The sequence below is a fragment of the Manacus candei genome, unplaced genomic scaffold (assembly GCF_025592945.1).
Source record: "Manacus candei isolate 608988 ecotype Guabito, Panama unplaced genomic scaffold, ASM2559294v1 h1tg000391l, whole genome shotgun sequence".
Taxonomy (NCBI): Eukaryota; Metazoa; Chordata; class Aves; order Passeriformes; family Pipridae; genus Manacus; species Manacus candei.
The window spans coordinates 1-22,301 of record NW_026138439.1 but is presented as its reverse complement, the minus strand read 5'-3'; the positions used below and the strand labels follow the sequence as shown (position 1 = coordinate 22,301).

General features: G+C 67.1%; 1 protein-coding gene and 1 long non-coding RNA gene across 2 annotated transcripts in view; one reads left to right on the top strand and one right to left on the bottom strand.

Moving 5' to 3' along the window:
• Window positions 1-22,297, top strand: part of LOC127465435 (filamin-A-like) — a gene marked incomplete at its 3' end in the record, with an annotated part of 34,421 nt that extends 12,124 nt beyond the window's left edge. Inside the window, 16 exon segments of the mRNA XM_051775900.1 lie at window positions 1,477-1,724; window positions 2,781-2,883; window positions 4,255-4,395; window positions 5,597-5,725; window positions 6,403-6,576; window positions 7,452-7,613; window positions 9,163-9,366; window positions 10,144-10,296; window positions 11,026-11,148; window positions 11,604-11,873; window positions 13,801-13,938; window positions 15,901-16,016; window positions 18,561-18,693; window positions 21,398-21,426; window positions 21,428-21,575; window positions 22,244-22,297. Coding sequence (XP_051631860.1) covers window positions 1,477-1,724; window positions 2,781-2,883; window positions 4,255-4,395; window positions 5,597-5,725; window positions 6,403-6,576; window positions 7,452-7,613; window positions 9,163-9,366; window positions 10,144-10,296; window positions 11,026-11,148; window positions 11,604-11,873; window positions 13,801-13,938; window positions 15,901-16,016; window positions 18,561-18,693; window positions 21,398-21,426; window positions 21,428-21,575; window positions 22,244-22,297 — 2,325 coding nt within the window.
• On the bottom strand, window positions 18,766-19,652 carry LOC127465434 (uncharacterized). Its single transcript, XR_007902194.1, has 3 exons — window positions 19,497-19,652; window positions 19,291-19,340; window positions 18,766-18,898 (listed from the first exon to the last, which is right to left on the bottom strand). It is a non-coding gene; the product is annotated as an uncharacterized LOC127465434 (long non-coding RNA).
• Window positions 22,298-22,301: the final 4 nt, after the last annotated feature.

The following is a 22,301-nucleotide window of genomic DNA, read 5'->3' as shown; positions in this document are numbered from 1 at the left end:
ATTGGGCTCTGGCTCTGGCTCAGGGCTCAGGGCTGGCTCAGCTCAGGATTGGGCTCAGGGTCAGGATCAGGGCCAGGCTCAGCTCATGGCACAGTTCCGATTGGGCTCTGGCTCTGGCTCAGGGCTCAGGGCTGGGCTCAGGGCTGTGCTCAGCTCACGGCTCAGGGTCAGGCTCAGGGCTGGGCTCAGCTCATGGCTCAGGATCGGGGCAGGATCGGGGCTGGGCTCAGCTCACAGCATGGCTCAGGATTGGGCTCTGGCTCTGGCTCAGGGCTCGACTCAGGCTCAGGACTCGGCTCAGGGCTTGGCTGAGGGCTCAAGGATGGGCTCAGGGCTCAAGGATGGGCTCAGGACTCGGGGCTTGGCTCAGGGCTGGGCTCAGTTCAGGCTCAGGGCTCAGCTCAGGGTTCGGGCTCAGGCTCGGGACTGGGCTCAGGGCTCAGCTCAGGGTTTGGCTCAGTTCAAGCTCAGGGCTCAGCTCAGGGTTCGGGCTCAGCTCAGGGCTCAGCTTGGCTGTGTCCCAGCTCAGCTCCTGGGGGGGTCATCACCCTCCCCAGTTTGGGGGTCCCAGCAGCCCCTGGGGGGGTCATCACCCTCCCCAGTTTGGGGGTCCCAGCAGCCCCAGAGCCCCCTGGCACTGTCACAGCTACTGGGAGGCCTGACCCGCCCCGATTTGGGGGTCCCAACTGGTGGGCAGCCCCTGACTCCTCTATTTTGGGGCTCCCAGCGGGTGGGCAGCCCCAGAGCCCCCCAGTTTGCCCCTGACTCCTCTATTTTGGGGGTCCAAGCAGATGAGCAGCCCCAGAGCCCCCTGGCAGTGTCATGGCTCGAGTCACAGTCCTGAGCCCCCCAATTTGGGGCTCCCAGCAGGTGGGCAGCCCCAGAACCCCCCAGTTTGCCCCAAAATCTTCTATTCTGGAGTTCCCAGCAGGTGGGCAGCCCCAGAGTCCCCAATTTGGGGGTCCCAGCGCGTTGGCAGCCCCAGAGTCCCCAATTTGGGGGTCCCAGTGGGTGGGCAGCCCCAGAGTCCCCAGTTTGGGGGTCCCAGCGTGTTGGCAGCCCCAGAGTCCCCAATTTGGGGGTCCCAGCGCGTTGGCAGCCCCAGAGTCCCCAATTTGGGGGTCCCAGCGCGTTGGCAGCCCCAGAGTCCCCAATTTGGGGGTCCCAGTGGGTGGGCAGCCCCAGAGCCCCCTGGCAGTGTCACAACTCGAGTCACAGTCCTGAGCCCCCCAATTTGGGACTCCCAGCAGGTGGGCAACCCTGAAGCCCCCAGTTTCGGGGTCCCAGTGGGTGGGCAGCCCCAGAGCCCCCTGGCAGTGTCACAGCACGAGTCACAGTCCTGAGCCCCCCAGTTTGGGGGTCCCAGCGGGTGGGCAGCCCCGGAGCCCCCCAGGGTGGGCCAATGGGGCGGTTTTGGGGTGTCCCCTGGGACCGGGCAGGCTGTGACCCCCCCTCTCTCCCTGCTGTGCCCCCCAGGGGCCGGGCTGGGCCCCACGATCCAGCTGGGCGAGCAGACGGTGATCACGGTGGACGCCAAGGCGGCGGGCAAGGGCAAGGTGACCTGCTCCGTGTGCACCCCCGACGGCTCCGAGGTGGACGTGGACGTGGTGGAGAACCCCGACGGCACCTTCGACATCTTCTACACCGCCCCCCAGCCCGGCAAGTACGTCATCTGCGTCCGCTTCGGGGGAGAGCACATCCCAAACAGCCCCTTCCAGGTCATGGTGAGTCACTGCGGGGCTCTGGGGGGCACAGGGGGGGCACAGGGGGGGTACAGGGGGGTACAGGGGGAGGGCACATCCCAAACAGCCCCTTCCAGGTCATGGTGAGTCACTGAGGGGGCACCGGGGGGCACAGGGGGAGTACAGGGGGGGCACATCCCAAACAGCCCCTTCCAGGTCATGGTGAGTCACTGGGGGGGCATTGGGGGGCACAGGGGGGGCACAGGGGGGGGTACAGGGGGAGGGCACATCCCAAACAGCCCCTTCCAGGTCATGGTGAGTCACCGAGGGGCACAGGGGGGCACTGGGGGGCACAGGGCAGGGCAGGGGGAGGGCACATCCCAAACAGCCCCTTCCAGGTCATGGTGAGTCACTGAGGGGGCACCGGGGGGGCACAGGGGGAGTACAGGGGGGGCACATCCCAAACAGCCCCTTCCAGGTCATGGTGAGTCACCGAGGGGCTCTGGGGGGCACAGGGGGGGCACAGGGGGAGGGCACATCCCAAACAACCCCTTCCAGGTCATGGTGAGTCACCGAGGGGCTCTGGGGGGTACAGGGGGGGCACAGGGGGGGCACGGGGGGGGTACAGGGAGGGCACATCCCAAACAGCCCCTTCCAGGTCATGGTGAGTCACTGAGGGGCTCTGGGGGGCACAGGGGGGCACTGAGGGAGGGCACATCCCAAACAGCCCCTTCCAGGTCATGGTGAGTCACCGAGGGGCTCTGGGGGGTACAGGGGGGGCACAGGGGGGGCACGGGGGGGGTACAGGGAGGGCACATCCCAAACAGCCCCTTCCAGGTCATGGTGAGTCACTGCGGGGCACTGGGGGGCACAGGGGGGGCACTGGGGGAGGGCACATCCCAAACAGCCCCCCCTGATCCCCCTGTGCCCCCCCCCCAGACCACGGACCGGCCCCTGCTGGGGGTGAACAGACTGGACATGGTGGGGCTGCACAGGGGGATGTTTGGGGGCTTTGGGAAGGGTCAGGGGGTGTTTGGGGTTTTAGGGGGTCAGGAGCATCGAGGTCTGACCCCCCCTGACCCCCCTGTGCCCCCCCAGGCCACGGACCGGCCCCTGCTGGGGGTGAACGGGCTGGACATGGCGGGGCTGCGCCCCTTCGACCTCGTCATCCCCTTCACCATCAAGAAGGGCGAGATCACGGGTGAGGGGGGCCCCCCAAAACTGGGGGGCTTTGGGGGGGTCCCCAACACCCCCTGTGGTGCCCCAGGGGGTCCCCAGAACAGCTCAGAGTCCTCAGGGTGGGGGGGGACTGGAGCAGCTTGGGGGGTCCCCGAGACCTGGGGGGTCTTTGGGCTCCCCAGGGTCCTCCTGGGGGGGGTGGGAAGGATTTTTGGGGTCCCCAAAGCCCCCCTGGATCCTCTCCCGAGGTCCCCAAGGTGACCAGTGTGTCCCCTCCCGGGGTCCTGAGCCCCTCCCAGGGTGTCACCAGTCCCCCCAGGATGTCCCCAGTCCCCCCAGGGTGTCCCCAGTCACTCCCAGGATGTCCCCAGTCAGTCCCAGTGTGTCCCCAGTCACTCCCAGGGTGACCCCAGTCACTCCCAGGGTGTCCCCAGTCCCCCCAGGGTGTCCCCAGTGTGTCCCCACCCCCTCTCAGGGTGACCCCAGTCACTCCCAGGGTGTCCCCAGTCCCCCCAGGCTGTCCTCAGCCCCTCCCAGGGTGTCCCCAGCCCTTCCCAGGGTGACCCCAGTCACTCCCAGGGTGTCCCCAGTCCCCCAGCCCACCCTGACCCCCCATACCCTACAGGGGAGGTGTCCCCAGGGTGTCCCCACCCTCCCAGGGTGCCCCCAGGCCCTCCCAGGTTGTTCCCAGAGCATTCCCAGGGTGTCCCCAGGGTGTCCCACCCCCCTGAACCCCCTGACCCCCTGTGCCCCCAGGGGAGGTGCGGATGCCCTCGGGGAAGGTGTCCCCAGGGTGTCCCCAGGATGTCCCCAGGATGTCCCCAGGGTGTCCCCACCCTCCCAGGGTGCCCCCCAGGATGTCCTCAGGGTGTCCCCAGGATGTCCCCAGGGTGTCCCACCCCCCTGACCCCCCCTGACCCCCTGTGCCCCCAGGGGAGGTGCAGATGCCCTCAGGGAAGGTGTCCCCAGGGTGTCCCCAGGATGTCCCCAGGATGTCCCCAGGATGTCCCCAGGGTGTCCCCAGGGTGTCCCACCCCCCTGACCCCCATGACCCCCTGTGCCCCCAGGGGAGGGGTGGATGCCCTCAGGAAAGGTGCCCCCAGGGTGTCCCCAGGGTGTCCCCAGGGTGTCCCACCCCCCTGACCCCCCCTGACCCCCTGTGCCCCCAGGGGAGGTGCGGATGCCCTCGGGGAAGGTGTCCCCAGGGTGTCCCCAGGATGTCCCCAGGATGTCCTCAGGGTGTCCCCAGGGTGTCCCGGTGTCCCCAGGGTGTCCCCAGGGTGTCCCACCCCCCTGACCCCCCTGACCCCCTGTGCCCCCAGGGGAGGTGCAGATGCCCTCAGGGAAGGTGTCCCCAGGGTGTCCCACCCCCCTGACCCCCCTGTGCCCCCAGGGGAGGTGCGGATGCCCTCGGGGAAGGTGGCCAAGCCGGACATCACGGACAACAAGGACGGGACGGTGACAGTGCGGTTCGCCCCCAGCGAGGCCGGGCTGCACGAGATGGACATTCGCTACGACAACATGCACATCCCAGGTGGGGGGGCCAAGGGGGGGCTTCAGGGGGGCTTGGGGGGGCCAGCAGGGGCGTCTGGGGGGGCCTTTGTGGCACCACAGACCAGCAGGTGCCATCACACAGCCCCTCGTGTCACCCGGTGCCGTCCCCATGAGGATCCCCCAATGGCACCTGGGGGGGGGTCTCAGCACCCCCTGTACAGGTGGGAGACCCAGGGGGGCTTCAGGTGGGCTTGGGGGGTCAGCAGAGGGGTTTGGGGGATCAGCAGGGGGGTTTGGGGTGGCCTTTATGGCACCACAGCCCCAGACATGGCCCCTCGTGTCACCCGGTGCTGTCCCCATGAGGATCCCCCCGTGGCACCTGGGGGGGGGTCTCAGCACCCCCTGTACGGGTGGGAGACCCAGGGGGGCTTCAGGTGGGCTTGGGAGGGTCAGCAGAGGGGTTTGGGTGGTCTGCAGGGGCATCTGGGGGGGCCTTTGTGGCACCACAGCCCTGCAGGTCACGTCACACAGCCCCTCGTGTCACCCCGTGTGTCACCCTGGGGATCCTCCTGTGGCACCTGGGGGGGGGGGTCTCAGCACCCCCTGTACAGGTGAGGGGGCCAGGGGGGCTTCAGGTGGGCTTGGGGGGGTCAGCAGAGGGGTTTGGGGGGTCAGCAGGGTGGTTTGAGGGGGCCTTTGTGGCACCACAGCCCTGGACATGGCCCCTCGTGTCACCCTGTGTGTCACCCTGGGGATCCCCCCGTGGCTCTGGGGGGGGTCTCAGCACCCCCTGTACAGGTGAGGGGTCCAGGGGGACTTCAGGTGGGCTTGGGGGGTCAGCAGAGGGGTTTGGGTGGTCAGCAGAGGGGTTTGGGTGGTCAGCAGGGTGATTTGAGGGGGCCTTTGTGGCACCACAACCCTGGACAAGGCCCTTCGTGTCACCCCGTGTGTCACCCTGGGGATCCCCCCGTGGCTCTGGGGGGGGTCTCAGCACCCCCTGTACAGGTGGGAGACCCAGGGGGGCTTCAGGTGGGCTTGGGGGGGTCAGCAGAGGGGTTTGGGGGATCAGCAGGGGGGTTTGGGGGGTCAGCAGGGGGGTTTGGGGTGGCCTTTGTGGCACCACAGCCCCAGACATGGCCCCTCGTGTCACCCCGTGTGTCACCCTGGGGATCCCCCCGTGGCTCTGGGGGGGGTCTCAGCCCCCCCTGACCCCCCGTGTGCCCCCCCCTGTGCCCCCCCAGGCAGCCCCCTGCAGTTCTACGTGGACTATGTGAACAGTGGGCACGTCACGGCCTACGGGCCCGGCCTCATCCACGGCACCGTCAACAAACCCGCCACCTTCACCGTCAACACCAAGGACGCCGGCGAGGGTGAGGGGCCACGGCCTCCCCAGACCCCCCAGGGGTCCCCAGGGGGTCTCCAGGGGGTCCTCAGACTGTCCCAGGGGTCCCCAGGGGTCTCCAGGGGGTCCCCACACCCTTCCAGAGGTCTCCAGGGAGTCCCCAAACACTCCCAGGGGTCTCCAGGGGGTCCCCACACTCTTCCAGGGGTCTCCAGGGGTTCCTCAGAGTGTCCCAGGGGTCCCCAAGGGGTCTCCACACCATCCCGGGGGTCTCCAGGGAGTCCTCAGACTGTCCCAGGGGTGCCCAGGGGGTCTCCAGGAGGTCCTCAGACTGTCCCAGGGGTGCCCAGGGGGTCCCCACATCCTCCCAGGGGTCCCCAGGGTGCTCCCAGGGGGTCCCCAGCCCCTCCCAAGGGTCCTCAGTCCCACTCAAGGGGTCCCCAGCCCCTCTCAGGGGGTCCCCAGGATGTCCCCAGCCCCTCTCAGGGTGTCCAGGGTGTCCCCAGGGTGTCCACATGATGTCCCCAACCCCTCTCAGGGTGTCCCCAGGATGTCCCCAGCCCCTCTCAGGGGGTCCCCAGGATGTCCCCAGCCCCTCTCAGGGTGTCCCCAGGATGTCCCCAGCCCCTCTCAGGGGGTCCCTAGGATGTCCCCCCCCCCCTCCCTGGCTGTTTCCCCCCCCCGGTGACCCCCGTGCCCCCCCAGGAGGGCTGTCCCTGGCCGTGGAAGGTCCCTCCAAGGCCGAGATCAGCTGCACAGACAACCAGGACGGGACGTGCAGCGTGTCCTACCTGCCCGTGCTGCCCGGGGACTACAACATCGTCGTCAAGTACAACGACAAACACATCCCTGGCAGCCCCTTCACCGCCCGCATCACCGGTACGGGGGCTGGGGGGGCCTCTGGGGGGGCTTGGGGGGGGTCTGGGGGTCCCTGGAGCAGGTTTGGGGGTCCCCAGAGTGGTCAAGTACAACGACAAGCACATCCCTGGCAGCCCCTTCACCGCCCGCATCACCGGTACGGGGGGCTGGGGGGGCCTCTGGGGGGGCTTGGGGGGGGGTCTGGGGGTCCCCAGAGTGGTCAAGTACAACGACAAACACATCCCTGGCAGCCCCTTCACCGCCCGCATCACCGGTACGGGGGCTGGGGGGGGCTCTGGGGGGGTTTGGGGGTCCCTGGAGCAGGTTTGGGGGTCCCCAGAGTGGTCAAGTACAACGGCAAACACATCCCTGGCAGCCCCTTCACCGCCCGCAGCACCGGTACGGGGGGCTGGGGGGGGCTTGGGGGGGGTCTGAGGGTCCCCAGAGTGGGTTTGGGGGTCCCTGGGGGGGTCTGAGGATCCCCAGAGTGGGTTTGGGGGGTCTGTGGAGTGGTTTTGAGGGTCCCTGGAGAGTATCCGGGGGTCCCTGGAGCAGCTCTGGATCCCCTGGGGTGTCCCCAGTGCCACCCTGAGGGTCTCTAGGTCAGGTTTGGGGGTCTCTGGATCCCCCGGGGTGCCCCCAGTGCCACCCTGAGGGTCCCTGGGCTGGTTTGGGGGTCCTGGAGCAGCTCTGGATCCCCTGGGGTGCCCCCAGTGCCACCCTGAGGGTCCCTGGGTCAGGTTTGGGGGTCTCTGGATCCCCTGGGGTGCCCCCAGTGCCACCCTGAGGGTCCCTGGGTCAGGTTTGGGGGTCCTGGAGCAGCTCTGGATCCCCCGGGGTGTCCCCAGTGCCACCCCGAGGGTCCCGGGCCCCCCTGACCCCCCCTTGTCCCCCAGGTGACGACTCCCTGCGCCTGTCCCACCTCAAGGTGGGCGCCTCGGCCGACATCCCCCTGGACATCGGGGAGACCGACCTGAGCCAGCTCACGGCCACGGTCACCTCCCCCTCGGGACACAAAGAGCCCTGCCAGCTCAAACGGCTCCGCAACGGCCACATCGGTGAGGGGACAGGGGGGGGACACCAGGGACACAGGGGGGACATTGGGGACAGGAGCTGTGCCAGCTCAAACGGCTCCGGAACGGCCACATCGGTGAGGGGACAGGGGGGGACACTGGGGGGACAGGGGGGACATTGGGGACAGGAGCTGTGCCAGCTCAAACGGCTCCGCAACGGCCACATCAGTGAGGGGACAGGGGGGGACACTGGGGGGACACCAGGGGATGGGGGGACATTGGGGACACCAGGGGACATTGGGGACAGGAGCCCTGCCAGCTCAAACGGCTCCGCAATGGCCACATCGGTGAGGGGACAAGCGGGGACACTGGGGGGACACCAGGGGATGGGGGGGGACATTGGGGACACCAGGGGATGGGGGGGACATTGGGGACAGGAACCCTGCCAGCTCAAACGGCTCCGCAACGGCCACATCGGTGAGGGGACACTGGGGGGACACTGGGGGGACACCAGGGGATGGGGGGGACACCAGGGGATGGGGGGGGACACTGGGGGGACACCAGGGGATGGGGGGGGACACTGGGGACAGGAGCTGTACCAGCTCAAACGGCTCCGCAACGGCCACATCGGTGAGGGGACACTGGGGGGACACTGGGGGGACGCTGGGGATGGGGGGGGACACTGGGGACACCAGGGGACAGGGGGGGACACAGGGGACACAGGGGACGGGGGGGGACATTGGGGACACCAGGGGACGGGGGGGGGACACAGGGGACACCAGGGGATAGGGGGGACACAGGGGACACAGGGGACGGGGGGGACATTGGGGACACAGGGGACAGGGGGGGACACTAGGGGACATGAAGGGACAGGAGCCCTGCCAGCTCAAATAGCTCCCAGGCCGTGTCCCCCTCCTAACCCTGTGTCCCCATTGTCCCTGTTGTCCCCCTGTCCCCTCTTCGTGCCCCAGGAGGTGCGGGATGTCCCCCAATGTCCCCTCATGTCCCCATTGTCCCCCAGGATCTTGTTCGTGCCCCGGGAGGTGGGGGATGACCCCCTATGTCCCCTCATGTCCCCCAGTGTCCCCCCATGTCCCCCCAACATCCCCCATTGTCCCCCAGGGATCTTGTTCATGCCCTGGGAGGTGGGGGTGACCCCCTGTGTCCCCTCATGTCCCAAATGTTCCCCAATGTCCCCCAATGCCTCCAATGTCCCCCCATGTCCCCCAATGTCCCTGTGTCCCCCCAGGGATCTTGTTTATACCCCAGGAGGTGGGAGATGTCCCCCCCAATGTCCCCAATGTCCCTGTGTCCCCCCAGGGATCTCGTTCGTGCCCTGGGAGGTGGGGGATGTCCCCCCATGTCCCCAGTGTCCCTCCATATCCCCCCCAATGTCCCTGTGTCCCCCAGGGATCTCGTTCGTGCCCCGGGAGGTGGGGGAGCACCTGGTTCACATGTTCCGGGGGTCGCAGCCGCTGCCCCGTGTCCCCCCAATGTCCCCAATGTCCCCCCAATGTCCCTGTGTCCCCAATGTCCCCATCATCCCCATCATCCCCAATGTCCCCAATGTCCCCAATGTCCCTGTGTCCCGCAGGGATCTCGTTCGTGCCCCGGGAGGTGGGGGAGCACCTGGTGCACGTGTTCCGGGGGTCGCAGCCGCTGCCCCGCAGCCCCATCGCCGTCACCATCAGCCAGGCCGAGCTGGGCGATGCCAGCAGGGTGGTCGTGGCGGGGCCCGGCCTGCGGGAGGGGAGAACCTTCCAGCCCGCCCACTTCACCATCGACACCAGGGACGCAGGTACGGGAGCACTGGGGGGAACTGGGGGGGCTTCTGGGGGGTCTGGGGGCACCTTCCAGCCCCCATCGACACCAGGGATGCAGGTACGGGGGGACTGGGGGGTCTGGGGGGCTTCTGGGGGCACCTTCCAGCCCGCCCACTTCACCATCGACACCAGGGACGCAGGTACGGGGGGACTGGGGGGTTCTGGGGGGTCCTGAGGGCACCTTCCAGCCCCCATTGATGCCAGGGATGCAGGTGTGGGGGGATGAGGGGTCCTGGGGGTCCCTGCTGACCCTACAGGGAGTTTGGGGGGTCCCTGCTGACCCTGTGTCCCCCCTCAGGGTAGGGGGGGCTCAGCCTGTCCATAGAAGGGCTTTGGGGGGTCCCGGGGGTCCCTGCTGACCCTGTGTCCCCCCCGAGGGTAAGGGGGTCTCAGCCTGTCCATAGAAGGGGTTTGGGGGGTCCCTGCTAACCCTGTCCCCCCCCCCAGGGTACGGGGGTCTCAGCCTGTCCATAGGAGGGGTGTGGGGGGTCCCAGGGGTCCCTGCTGACCCTACAGGGGGTTTGGGGGGTCCCTGCTGACCCTGTCCCCCCCCCAGGGTACGGGGGTCTCAGCCTGTCCATAGAAGGGGTTTGGGGGTCTCAGAAGTCCCTGCTGACCCTGTGTCCCCCCCCAGGGTACGGGGGTCTCAGCCTGTCCATAGAAGGGGTTTGGGGGGTCCCGGGGGTCCCTGCTGACCCTGCAGGGGTTTGGGGGGTCTCAGAGGTCCCTGCTGACCCTGTGTCCCCCCCCAGGGTACGGGGGGCTCAGCCTGTCCATCGAGGGTCCCAGCAAGGTGGACATCACCACCGAGGAGCTGGAGGACGGGACGTGCCGCGTGTCCTACTGTCCCACCGAGCCCGGCAACTACATCATCTCCGTCAAGTTCGGCGACCAGCACGTGCCCGGTGGGCACTGGGAGGGACTGGGGGGCACTGGGAGGGACTGGGGGGGCACTGGGAGGGACTGGGGGGCACTGGGAGCACGGGGAGGGGCATACGGGGAGGGACTCGGAGGGACTGGGGGGCACTGGGGGCACGGGGAGGGGCACTGAGAGGGACTGAGAGGACGAGAGCAGGACTGGGAGGGACTGGAGGGCACTGGGGGCAAGGGGAGGGGCACTGGGAGGGACTGGGGGCACGGGGAGGGGCACTGGGGATACTGGGGGGGCAATGGGGAGGAATGGGGAGCACTGGGAGGACAGGGAGGGGCACTGGGGAGGACTGGGAGGATGAGAGCAGGACTGGGGGGGGACTGGGAGGGGCACTGGGGAGGACGGGGAGGGGCACTGGGAGGGACTGGGAGGATGAGAACAGGACTGGGGGGGACTGGGAAGGGCACTGGGGGGACAGGGAGGGGCAATGGGGAAGACTGGGAGGACGAGAGCAGGACTGGGAGGGGGGCACTGGGGAGGATGGGGGGGGGGTCCTGTGAGGGATTTGGGGGGGTTTGGGGGTCCCCTGTGACCCCCCCCTTGCCCCCCCCAGGGAGCCCCTTCTGGGTGAAGGTGATTGATGAGGGCCAGCGGGGTTTGGGGAGGTCCCAGGAGGGGTTTGGGGGTGCTGGATGGGGTAGGAGGATTGGGGGTCCTGTGAGGGGTTTGGGGGACCCCCTGTGACCCCCCCTTGTCCCCCCAGGGAGCCCCTTCTCGGTGAAGGTGACGGGCGAGGGCCGGGTCCGTGAGAGCATCACGCGGCGCCGCAGGGCCCCCCCCGAGGCCACCGTGGGCTCCCCCTGCGACCTCAGCCTCAAAATGCCTGGTGAGGGGCCCCCCAATGACCCCCTGAGCCCCCCAATGACCCCCTGTGCCCCCCAATAACCCCCTGAGCCCCCAATGACCCTCTGTGCCCCCCAATAACCCCTTGTGCCCCCCAATAATCCCCTGTCCCCCCAGTGACCCCCTGAGCCCCCCAATAACCCCCTGTGCCCCCCAGTAATCCCCTCTCTCCCCAATAACCCCCTGAGCCCCCCAATGACCCCCTGAGTCCCCCAATGACCCCATGAGTCCCCCAATGACCCCCTGAGCCCCCCAATAACCCCCTGATCCCCCCAATGACCCCCTGACCTCCCAATGACCCCCTGAACCCCCTGCCCCCCCCAATAACCCCCTGAGCCCCCAGTAACCCCCTGAGCCCCCCAATAACCCCCTGAGCCCCCCAATGACCCCCTGACCCCCCCAGTAACCCCCTGTCCCCCCGTGTCCCCCCGTCCCCAGAGCTGAGCGTGTCGGAGGTGTCGGCGCAGGTGGCGGGGCCCTCGGGGCAGGCGGTGCCGGCCCAGGTGGTGCCCGGGGACGCCCCGGGGGCCTTCGGGGTTCGCTTCGTGCCCCAGGAGACGGGTCCCCACTCGGTGAGCGTCAAGGACCGCGGGCAGCACGTGCCAGGGAGCCCCTTCCAGTTCACCGTGGGACCCCTGGGCGAGGGCGGCGCCCACAAGGTCCGCGCCGGGGGGCCGGGGCTGGAGCGCGCCGAGGCCGGAGTGCCAGGTGAGACCCCAAAACTGAGCTGGGGGACCCCAAAAACAGCCAGGGAATCCCAAAAACAACCAGGGAATCCCAAAAACAACCAGGGAATCCCAAAAACTGACCCCAGGCACCCCAAACCTGCCCGGGGCTGGAGCGCGCCGAGGCCGGAGTGCCAGGTGAGAGCACAAAACTGAGCTGGGGGACCCCAAAACTGAGCTGGGGGACCCCAAAACTGAGCTGGGACACCCCAAAAACAGCCAGGGAATCCCAAAAACTGACCCCAGGCACCCCAAACCTGCCCGGGGCTGGAGCGCGCCGAGGCCGGAGTGCCAGGTGAGAGCCCTAAAACCGAGCTGGGGGACCCCAAAAACAGCCAGGGAATCCCAAAAACTGACCCCAGGCACCCCAAACCTGCCCGGGGCTGGAGCGCGCCGAGGCCGGAGTGCCAGGTGAGAGCCCAAAACTGAGCTGGGGGACCCCAAAAACAGCCAGGGAATCCCAAAAACAGCCAGGGAACCAGCCAGGGAATCCCAAAAACTGAGCTTGGACACCCCAAACCTGCCCGGGGCTGGAGCGTGCCAAGGCCAGAGTGCCAGGTGAGAGCACAAAGTGACCCCAAAACTGAGCTGGGGGACCTCAAAACTGAGCTGGGACACCCCAAAAACAGCCAGAGAATCCCAAAAACTGACCCCAGGCACCCCAAACCTGCCCGGGGCTGGAGCGCGCCGAGGCCGGAGTGCCAGGTGAGAGCCCAAAACCAAGCTGGGGGACCCCAAAACTGAGCTGGGGGACCCCAAAAACAGCCAGGGAATCCCAAAAACTGAGCTGGGACACCCCAAAAACAGCCAGGGAATCACAAAAACAACCAGGGAATCCCAAAAACAGCCAGGGAATCCCAAAAACTGACCCCAGGCACCCCAAACCTGCCCGGGGCTGGAGCGCGCCGAGGCCGGAGTGCCAGGTGAGAGCCCAAAACTGAGCTGGGGGACCCCAAAACCAGCCAGGGAATCCCAAAAACAGCCAGGGAACCAGCCAGGGAATCCCAAAAACTGAGCTGGGACACCCCAAAAACAGCCAGGGAATCCCAAAAACTGAGCTTGGACACCCCAAACCTGCCCGGGGCTGGAGCGTGCCAAGGCCGGAGTGCCAGGTGAGAGCACAAAGTGACCCCAAAACTGAGCTGGGGGACCTCAAAACTGAGCTGGGACACCCCAAAAACATCCAGGGAATCCCAAAAACTGACCCCAGGCACCCCAAACCTGCCCGGGGCTGGAGCGCGCCGAGGCCGGAGTGCCAGGTGAGACCCCAAAACCAAGCTGGGGGACCCCAAAAACAGCCAGGGAATCCCAAAAACAGCCAGGGAACCAGCCAGGGAATCCCAAAAACTGACCCCCCGGGCACCCCAAACCTGCCCGAGGCCGGAGTGCCAGGTGAGAGCCCTAAAAGTGACCCCAAAACTGAGCTTCCCCTGGATCTGGGGGGTTCTGGGGTGGATTTGGGGGTTCTGGGGTGGATTTGGGGGTTCTGGGGCAGTTTTGGGGGTCCCAACCCCTTTTGGGGTGCCCTGACCCCCCCTTTCCCCCCCCCTCAGCCGAGTTCAGCACCTGGGTGTGTGAGGTGGAGGCCGGGGGTCTCTCCCTCACTGTGGGATCAGGGGGTTCCGGGGCAGTTTTGGGGGTTTGGGGGGTTTAGGGACAGTTTTGGGGGTTCAGGGACAGTTTTGGGGGTCTCAGCCCCTTTTGGGGTGCCCTGACCCCCCCCTTTCCCCCCCTCCCCAGCCGAGTTCAGCATCTGGGTGTGCAAAATGGGGGCTGGGGGTCAGGGAGGGATTTGAGAGGCTTCCCCTGGATCGGGGGTTTCCGGGGTGGTTTTTGGGGTTCAGGGGCGGGTTTTGGGGGTCTCAGCCCCTTTTGGGGTGCCCTGACCCCCCCTTTCCCCCCCTCCCCAGCCGAGTTCAGCATCTGGACGCGCGAGGCGGGGGCCGGGGGTCTCTCCATCGCCGTGGAGGGGCCCAGCAAGGCCGAGATCGCCTTCGAGGACCGCAAGGACGGGTCCTGCGGGGTCTCCTACGTCGTGCAGGAACCCGGTGAGGGCACGGGGGGGCACGGGGGGGCACGGGGGGGGCACGGGGGGGCTTCGGGGGGGCACGGGGGGGCTTCGGGGGGGCTTCGGGGGGGCACGGGGGGGGCACGGGGGGGCTTCGGGGGGGCACGGGGGGGCTTCGGGGGGGGGCGGGGGGGGGCTGGGGGTTCTGCTGTCCCCCACCGTGCGTTTGGAGGTCTCTGGGGGTCTCTCTGTGCCCCCCTGACCCTGCTGTATCACAGGGGGGGTTTGGGGGTCTTTGGGAGCTCTCCAGGGCTCTCTGGGGGTCTCTCTATGTCCCCCCGACCCTGCTGTATCACAGGGTGGGTTTGGGGGGCTCTGGGACTCCCCTCAATCCCTCAGTGTGGGTCTGGGGGTCTCTGGGGGTCTCTCTGTGCCCCCCCGATCCTGCTGTATCACAGGGTGGGTCTGGGGGTCTCTGGGGGTCTTTGAGAGCTCTCTGGGGGTCTCTCTATGTCCCCCTGACCCCGCTGTATCACACGGTAGGTTTGGAGGTCTCTGGGGGTCTCTCTGTGCCCCCCTGACCCCGCTGTATCACAGGGTGGGTTTGGGGGGCTCTGGGGGTCTCTCTGTGCCCCCTGACCCCACTGTATGACAGGGTGGGTTTGGGGGTCTCTGGGGGTCTCTCCATACCCCCCCTGACCCCGCTGTATCACAGGGTGGGTTCAGGGGGCTCTGGAGGGGTCCTGTGGGTCTCTGGGGGTCTCTCTATGTCCCCCTGACCCCGCTGTATCACAGGGTGGGTCTGGGGGTCTCTGGGGGTCTTTGAGAGCTCTCTGGGGGTCTCTGGGGGTCTCTCTGTGCCCCCTGACCCTGCTGTATCACAGGGTGGGTTTGGGGCTCTCTGGGGGTCTCTCTGTGCCCCCTGACCCCACTGTATCACAGGGTGGGTTTGGGGCTCTCTGGGGGTCTCCATGCCCCCCCTGACCCCGCTGTATCACAGGGTGGGTTCAGGGGGCTCTGGAGGGGTCCTGTGGGTCTCTGGGGGTCTCTCTGTGCCCCCCCGATCCTGCTGTATCACAGGGTGGGTTTGGGGGGCTCTAGGACTCCCCTCAATCCCTCAGGGTGGGTCTGGGGGTCTCTGGGGGTCTCTGTGCCCCCCCTGACCCCGCTGTCCCTCAGGGTGAGTTCGGGGACTCTGGGGGGTCTCCGGGGGTCTCTGAATCCCCCTGACCCCGCTGTCCCTCAGGGTGGGTTCAGGAGGTTCTGGGGGGTCTCCGGGGGGTCTCCGTGTCCCCCCTGACCCTGCTGTGCCACAGGGTGGGTTCCGGAGGTTCTGGGGGGTCTCCGGGGGTCTCCGTGCCCCCCCCTGACCCCACCGTGCCCCCAGGGCAGATTTGGGGGTCTCTGGGGGTCTCCGGGGGTCTCCGTGCCCCCCCTGACCCTACTGTGCCACAGGGTGGGTTCTGGAGGTTTTGGGGGTCTCTGGGGGGGGGTCTCCAGGGGTCTCTGTGCCCCCCCTGACCCCGCCGTGCCCCCAGGGTGGGTTCAGGAGGTTCTGGGGGTCTCTGTCCCCCCCCTGACTCCGCTGTCCTGCAGGATGGACTCGGGGACTCTTGGGGAGGTTTTGGGGGTCTCTGGGGGGGTCTCCGGGGGTCTCCAAGGGTCTCCGTGCCCCCCCTGACCCTGCCGTGCCCCCAGGGTGGGTTCCAGAGGTTCTGGGGGTCTCCGGGGGTCTCCGTGCCCCCCCTGACCCCGCCGTGCCCCCAGGGCAGATTTGGGGGTCTCTGGGTGTCTCTGGGGGGGGTCTCCGGGGGTCTCCGTGCCCCCCCCCGACCCCGCCGTGCTCCCAGGGTGGGTTCCAGAGGTTCTGTGGGGTCACTGGGGTGTCTCCGGGGGTCCCCGTGCCCCCCCCTGACCCCGCCGTGCCCCCAGGGTGGGTTCTGGAGGTTCTGGGGGTCTCCGGGGGTCCCCGTGCCCCCCCTGACCCCGCCGTGCCCCCCAGGGGACTACGAGGTGTCGGTGAAGTTCAACGACGAGCACATCCCCGAGAGCCCGTTCGTGGTGACGGCCACGGCCCCCTGCGATGCCGCCCGGCGCCTCACTGTCTGTAGCCTTCAGGTGAGGCACCTGGAGACCCCCAACGCCCCCCGGCACCGGCAGCGGGCAGCGCAGCACGGGGGGCACGGGGGGAATGGGGAGAGGGGAGGGACAGGAGAGAGGGGAGGGACAGGAGGGGAATGGGGAGAGGGGAGTGGCAGGAGGGGGAATGGGGAGAGGGGAGTGGCAGGAGGGGGAATGGGGAGAGGGGAGTGACAGGAGGGGGATTTAGGGGAGAGGGGAGGGACAGGAGGGAGAGGGGAGTGACAGGAGGGAGAGGGGAGTCACAGGAGGGGATTTGGGGAGAGGGGAGTGACAGGAGGGGGTTTGGAGGAGTTTAGGGGGGGTTTGGGGGGAGAGGGGAGTGACAGGAGGGGGTTTGGGGAGAGGGGAGGGACAGGAGGGAGAGGGGAGTGACAGGAGGGGGAATGGGGAGAGGGGAGTGACAGGAGGGAGAGGAGAGTCACAGGAGGGGATTTGAGGGGGGTTTAGGGGGGGTTTGGGGGAGAGAGGACTGACAGGAGGGAGAGGGGAGTCACAGGAGGGGATTTAGGGGAGAGGGGAGTGACAGGAGGGGGAATGGGGAGAGGGGAGTGACAGGAGGGAGAGGGGAGTGACAGGAGGGAGAGGGGAGTCACAGGAGGGGATTTGGGGAGAGGGGAGTGACAGGAGGGGGTTTGGAGGAGTTTAGGGGGGGTTTGGGGGGAGAGGGGAGTGACAGGAGGGGGTTTGGGGAGAGGGGAGTGACAGGAGGGGATTTAGGGGGGTTTAGGGGGGGTTTAAGGGAGAGGGGAGTGACAGGAGGGGGAATGGGGACAGAGGAGTGACAGGAGGGAGTTTGGGGAGAGGGGAGTGACAGGAGGGAGTTTGGGGAGAGGGGAGTGACAGGAGGGGATTTAGGGGGGTTTGGGGGCAGAGAGGAATGAGGAGGGAGTTTGAAGGGGTTTTGGGGGTTTAGGGGGAGAGAGGAGTGACAGGAGGGGGTTTGGAGGGCTTTTGGGGGGCAGAGAAGAGTGACAGGAGGGGGTTTAGGGGGAGAGGGGAGTGACAGGAGGAAGTTTGGGGTGGGGTTGGGGTCAGCAGCTCAGTTTTTGGGGTTCAGGGCTCTGTAGCACCAGTTATGGGGTGAGCAGCTCAGTTTTGGGGTGCTCAGCTCAGTTTTGGGGTCAGTAACCCATTTTGGGGTCAGTACCCCATTTTGGGGTCAGTAGCCCAGTTTTGGGGTCAGTTTTTGGGGTCAGTACCCCATTTTGGGGTGCCAGCTGAGTGTTTGGGGTCAGTACCCCATTTTGGGGTCAGTTTTTGGGGTCAGTACCCCATTCTGGGGTCAGTTTTGGGGTGCCAGCTGAGTGTTGGGGTGGCTGCGCTGGCCCTGCCCCCCCGGGGTTTGGGGTCTCTCTCGTGTCTCTGATAAAGGCTATGGAACAGCCCCCGGGCCGGGGGGGCTTTGCCGGGGCCGAGCGGCCCCCCAACCCCTGCCCCCCAAACTCGGGGGGCCCGGGACCCCCCGCTCGCCCCCGGCAAACCCCCCCCGGCCCCCCCAGGTAAGTGGGGACCCCCCAACCCCCCCCCGGGGACACCCCAGACCCCCCAAACCCCTCCCTGCCTCTGGGGGGGGGGTGTCCCCAAAATCGGGGGGTGGGGGTTCCCCCCCCTCGGTGTTTTGGGGTCGGGGTCTCCCTGGGGGGGTTTCCCCCTCCCCAGGTGTGGATTTTGGGGTGCAGATCCCCAAAATTTGGGGTTCAGGGACCCCCCCCTTTCCCCTCGGGGTATTTGGGGGGGGTTTAGGTTGGGGGGTGAGGATTTTTGGGGGGGTCTCCATCCCCTTAAAATATTTGGGGTGGGGATTTCGGGGTATCCACCCACACCCCCCTCCCCCGAATTTTTGGGGTGGAGAATTTTAGGGTCCCACCCCGAAATGATTTGGGGTTTTTGGGGGCTTTTTGGGGGGTGTTCATTTCCTTCCCCCCCCTCTCCCCCAATGGGATCTCTGGGGTGACAGTTTTTGGGGTCCCACCCCGAAATGATTTGGGGTTTTTGGGGGGTTTTTGGGGGTGTTCATTTCTTCCCCCCCCTTTCCCCCCCATGGGATCTTTGGGGTGACAGTTTTGGGGTCCCACCCCCCGGGGTTATTTGGGGTGGGGGGTTTTTTGGGGGGTGTTCATTCCTCCCCTCCCCTTTCCCCCCAGGATTTTTGGGATGAAAGTTTTGGGGTCCCACCCCAAAATCTTCTTGGGGGTGGGGGGGTGAGTTTTTGGGGCTTTTTACCCCCCTGGGCTTTTTCAGGGTAAGGATTTGGGGGTGTCCACCCCCCCCCCCGGGTTATCCAGGGTGGGCTTCTGCCATAACCCACCCCCCCATCAGATTTTGGGGTGCAGGACCCCCCTCAGATCCTTTTGGGGGGGTCCCCGAGGGTGCCCAGGGGTGGGGTTGGGGCTGCACTTGGGGGGTCCCTGAGGGCGGGGGGGCTGTGCTGGGGGGTTGGGGGTCCTGCCCCGGGTTTGGGGGTCCCGGCCCGGGTTTGGGGGTCCCCCCGGCGCGGGGGCTGACGTGTCCCCCCCCCAGGAGTCGGGGCTCAAGGTTCACCAGCCGGCGTCGTTCGCCGTCAGCCTCAACGGGGCCAAGGGGGCCCTGGACGCCAAAGTGCACAGTCCCTCGGGAGCTGTGGAGGAGTGTCACATCTCCGAGGTCACTGAAGGTGAGGGGACACCCCAAAAACTGCCCCATCCCACGGGACACCCCAAAACCTGCCCTGTCCCTCTGGGGATCCCCAAAACCTGCCCCGTCCCCACCCCAAAGTGCACAGTCCCTCGGGAGCTGTGGGGCTGTGTCACATCTCCGAGGTCACTGAAGGTGAGGGGGCACCCCAAAAACTGCCCCATCCCACGGGGACACCCCAAAACCTGAGGGACCCCCAAAAACCTGCCCCGTCCCTCTGGGGATCCCCAAAACCTGCCCTGTCCCTCTGGGGATCCCCCAAACCTGCCCCATCCCCACCCCAAAGTGCACAGTCCCTCGGGAGCTGTGGGGCTGTGTCACATCTCCGAGGTCACTGAGGGTGAGGGGACACCTCAGGAACACCCCAAAAACTGCCCCGTCCCACAGGGACACCCCAAAACCTGAGGGACCCCCAAAAACCTGCCCCGTCCCTCTGGGGATCCCCAAAACCTGCCCCGTCCCCACCCCAAAGTGCACAGTCCCTCGGGAGCTGTGGGGCTGTGTCACATCTCCGAGGTCACTGAAGGTGAGGGGGCACCCCGGGGACACCCCAAAAACCACAGGGACACCCCAAAACCTGCCCTGTCCCTCTGGGAGTCACCACTGCCCTCGGGGAGACCCCAAAACCTGCCCCGTCCCCACCCCAAAGTGCACAGTCCCTCGGGAACTGTGGGGCTGTGTCACATCTCCGAGGTCACTGAAGGTGAGGGGACACCCCAAAAACTGCCCCGTCCCACAGGGACACCCCAAAACCTGCCCCGTCCCTCTGGGGATCCCCCAAACCTGCCCCGTCCCCACCCCAAAGTGCACAGTCCCTCGGGAGCTGTGGGGCTGTGTCACATCTCCGAGGTCACTGAAGGTGAGGGGGCACCCCGGGGACACCCCAAAAACTGCCCCGTCCCACGGGGACACCCCAAAACCTGCCCTGTCCCTCTGGGAATCGCCATTGCCCTCGGGGAGACCCCAAAACCTACCCCGTCCCTCTGGGAGTCATCATTGCCCCGGGGGAGACCCCAAAACCTGCCCTGTCCCCACCCCAAAGTGCACAGTCCCTCGGGAGCTGTGGGGCTGTGTCACATCTCCGAGGTCACTGAAGGTGAGGGGGCACCCCGGGGGCACCCCAAAAACTGCCCCGTCCCACAGGGACACCCCGAAACCTGAGGGACCCCCCCAGGGGACACCCGTTCCCCAACTTCAATGGAGGATTTTGGGGGTCCCCCCCACTTTAGGGGAGGATTTTGGGAATCCCCCACTCGGATGGAGGATTTGGAGGGTCCCCCCATTTCATGGCAGGATTTTGGGGGTCCCCCCACTCTGGGGAAGGATTTTGGGGTCCTCCCAGTTCAGGGAGGGATTTTGGGGTGTTCCCGTGGCACTGGGGGGGCTCCAGGGGGTCAGGGGAGGTTTTGGGGGGCTCAGGGGGGGTCACTGTGGGATTTTGGGGGTCCCCCCTGACCACCCTCTTGCCCCCTCCCCCCAGACAAGTGCACTGTGCCCTGGGGGGTGTGGGGGGCTCTGGGTGGTCTCGGGAATCAGTGCAGGATTTTGGGGGGCTGGGGAGGTTTTGGGGGTCTCAGGGGTGTCACTGTGGGATTTTGGGGGTCCCCCCGAACCCCCCCTTTCCCCCCTCCCCCAGACAAGTGCACCGTGTGGTTCATCCCGTGGGGTTTGGGGGGATCAGGGTGGGGTTGGGGGTCTCAGGGGGGCAGTGCAGGATTTTGGGGGCTCAGTGCAGGGTTTTGGGGGTCCCCCTGACCCCCCCCATTATCCTTTTTCCCCCAGACAAGTACATTGTGTGGTTCATCCCGCGGGGTTTGAGGGGACTGGGGGGGATCAGGGTGGGGTTGGGGGGTCTCAGGGGATCAGTGCAGGATTTTGGGGGGCTCTGAGGGTCACTGTGAGATTTTGGGGGTCCATCTGACCTCCCCTCTTCCCCCCTTCCCCCAGACAAGTCCACCATGCCGTTCATCCCGTGGGGTTTGGGGGGATTAGGGTGGGGTTGGGGGCTGTCAGGGGGGCAGTGCAGGATTTCGGGGGGGCAGTGCAGGATTTGGGGGCCCCTCTGACCCCCCCTCTTCCCCCAGACAAGTACATTGTGTGGTTCATCCCGTGGGGTTTTGGGGGGATCGGGGGGGGATCAGGGGGGGGGTTGGGGACTCTCAGGGGGATCAGTGCAGGATTTTGGGGGGCCGTGGAGGTTTTGGGGGGCCGTGGAGGTTTTTGGGGCCCCCCCCGACCCCCCCTTTTCCCCCAGACAAGTACATTGTGGGTTCATCCCATGGGGTTTGGGGGGATCAGGGGGGGTATTGGGGGGGTCTCGGGGGGTCAGTGCAGGATTTTGGGGGGCCGTGGAGGTTTTGGGGGGCCGTGGAGGTTTTGGGGTCCCCCTGACCCCCCCTCTTCCCCCAGACAAGTACATTGTGTGGTTCATCCCGTGGCGTTTGGGGGGATCAGGGTGGGTTTAGGGGGTCTCAGGAGGCAGTGCAGGATTTCGGGGGGGCAGTGCAGGATTTTGGGGGCCCCCCTGACCCCCCCTTTCCCCCCAGACAAGTACATTGTGCGGTTCATCCCGTGGGGTTTGGGGGGGATCAGGGGGGGGTTGGGGGTTCTCAGGGGGATCAGTGCAGGATTTTGGGGGGCCGTGGAGGTTTTGGGGGCCCCCCTGACCCCCCCTTTCCCCCCAGACAAGTACGCCGTGCGCTTCATCCCGCGGGGAGAACGGCGTCTACTCCATCGACGTCAAGTTCGAGGGGTCCCACATTCCGGGGAGCCCCTTCAAGGTCCGGGTCGGGGACCCGGGACAGGCCGGAGACCCCGGGCTGGTGTCGGCCTACGGGCCCGGCCTGGAGGGGGGCACCACAGGTATGGGGGGCATTGAGGGGGGCATGGGGGAATGGGAGGGGTATGGGGGGTACCAGGGGATTGGGGGCAATGGGATATGGGGGGAACAGAGGGAACCGGGACAGGCCGGAGACCCCGGGCTGGTGTCGGCCTACGGCCCGGCCTCGAGTGGGGCACCACAGGTATGGGGGGGGCACAGGGGGCATTGAGGGGGGCATGGGGGGCACCAGGGGATGGGGGGCAGTGGGATATGGGGGGAACCAGGACAGACCAGGGACCTGTGCCCCCTGCCCGGGCTCCCCCGGGGAGTTCGTGGTGAACATGACCAGGGTGGGCCCAGGGGCTCTGGGGGTTGGGATGAACCCCATGGGATTGGGGTCCCTCTGTGGGATCTGGGGGGTCTCAGAAGGGTTCTGGATGAACCCCATGGGATTGGGGGTCCCTCTGTGGGATTTGGGGTCCCTCTGTGGGATCCGGGGTCCCTCTGGAGGGGTCCCTGAGCCCCGTGTGCCCCCTGGCCAGGCTCCCCCGCGGAGTTCGTGGTGAACACGTCCAAGGCGGGCCCGGGCGCTCTGGGGGGTTGGGATGAACCCCCTGGGATTGGGGTCCCTCTGTGGGATTGGGGTCTCTCTGTGGGATTGGGGTCCCTCTGGGGGTGTCCCTGAGCCCCGTGTACCCCCCCTGGCCAGGCTCCCCCGCGGAGTTCGTGGTGAACACGTCCAAGGCGGGGCCCGGGCGCTCTGGCCG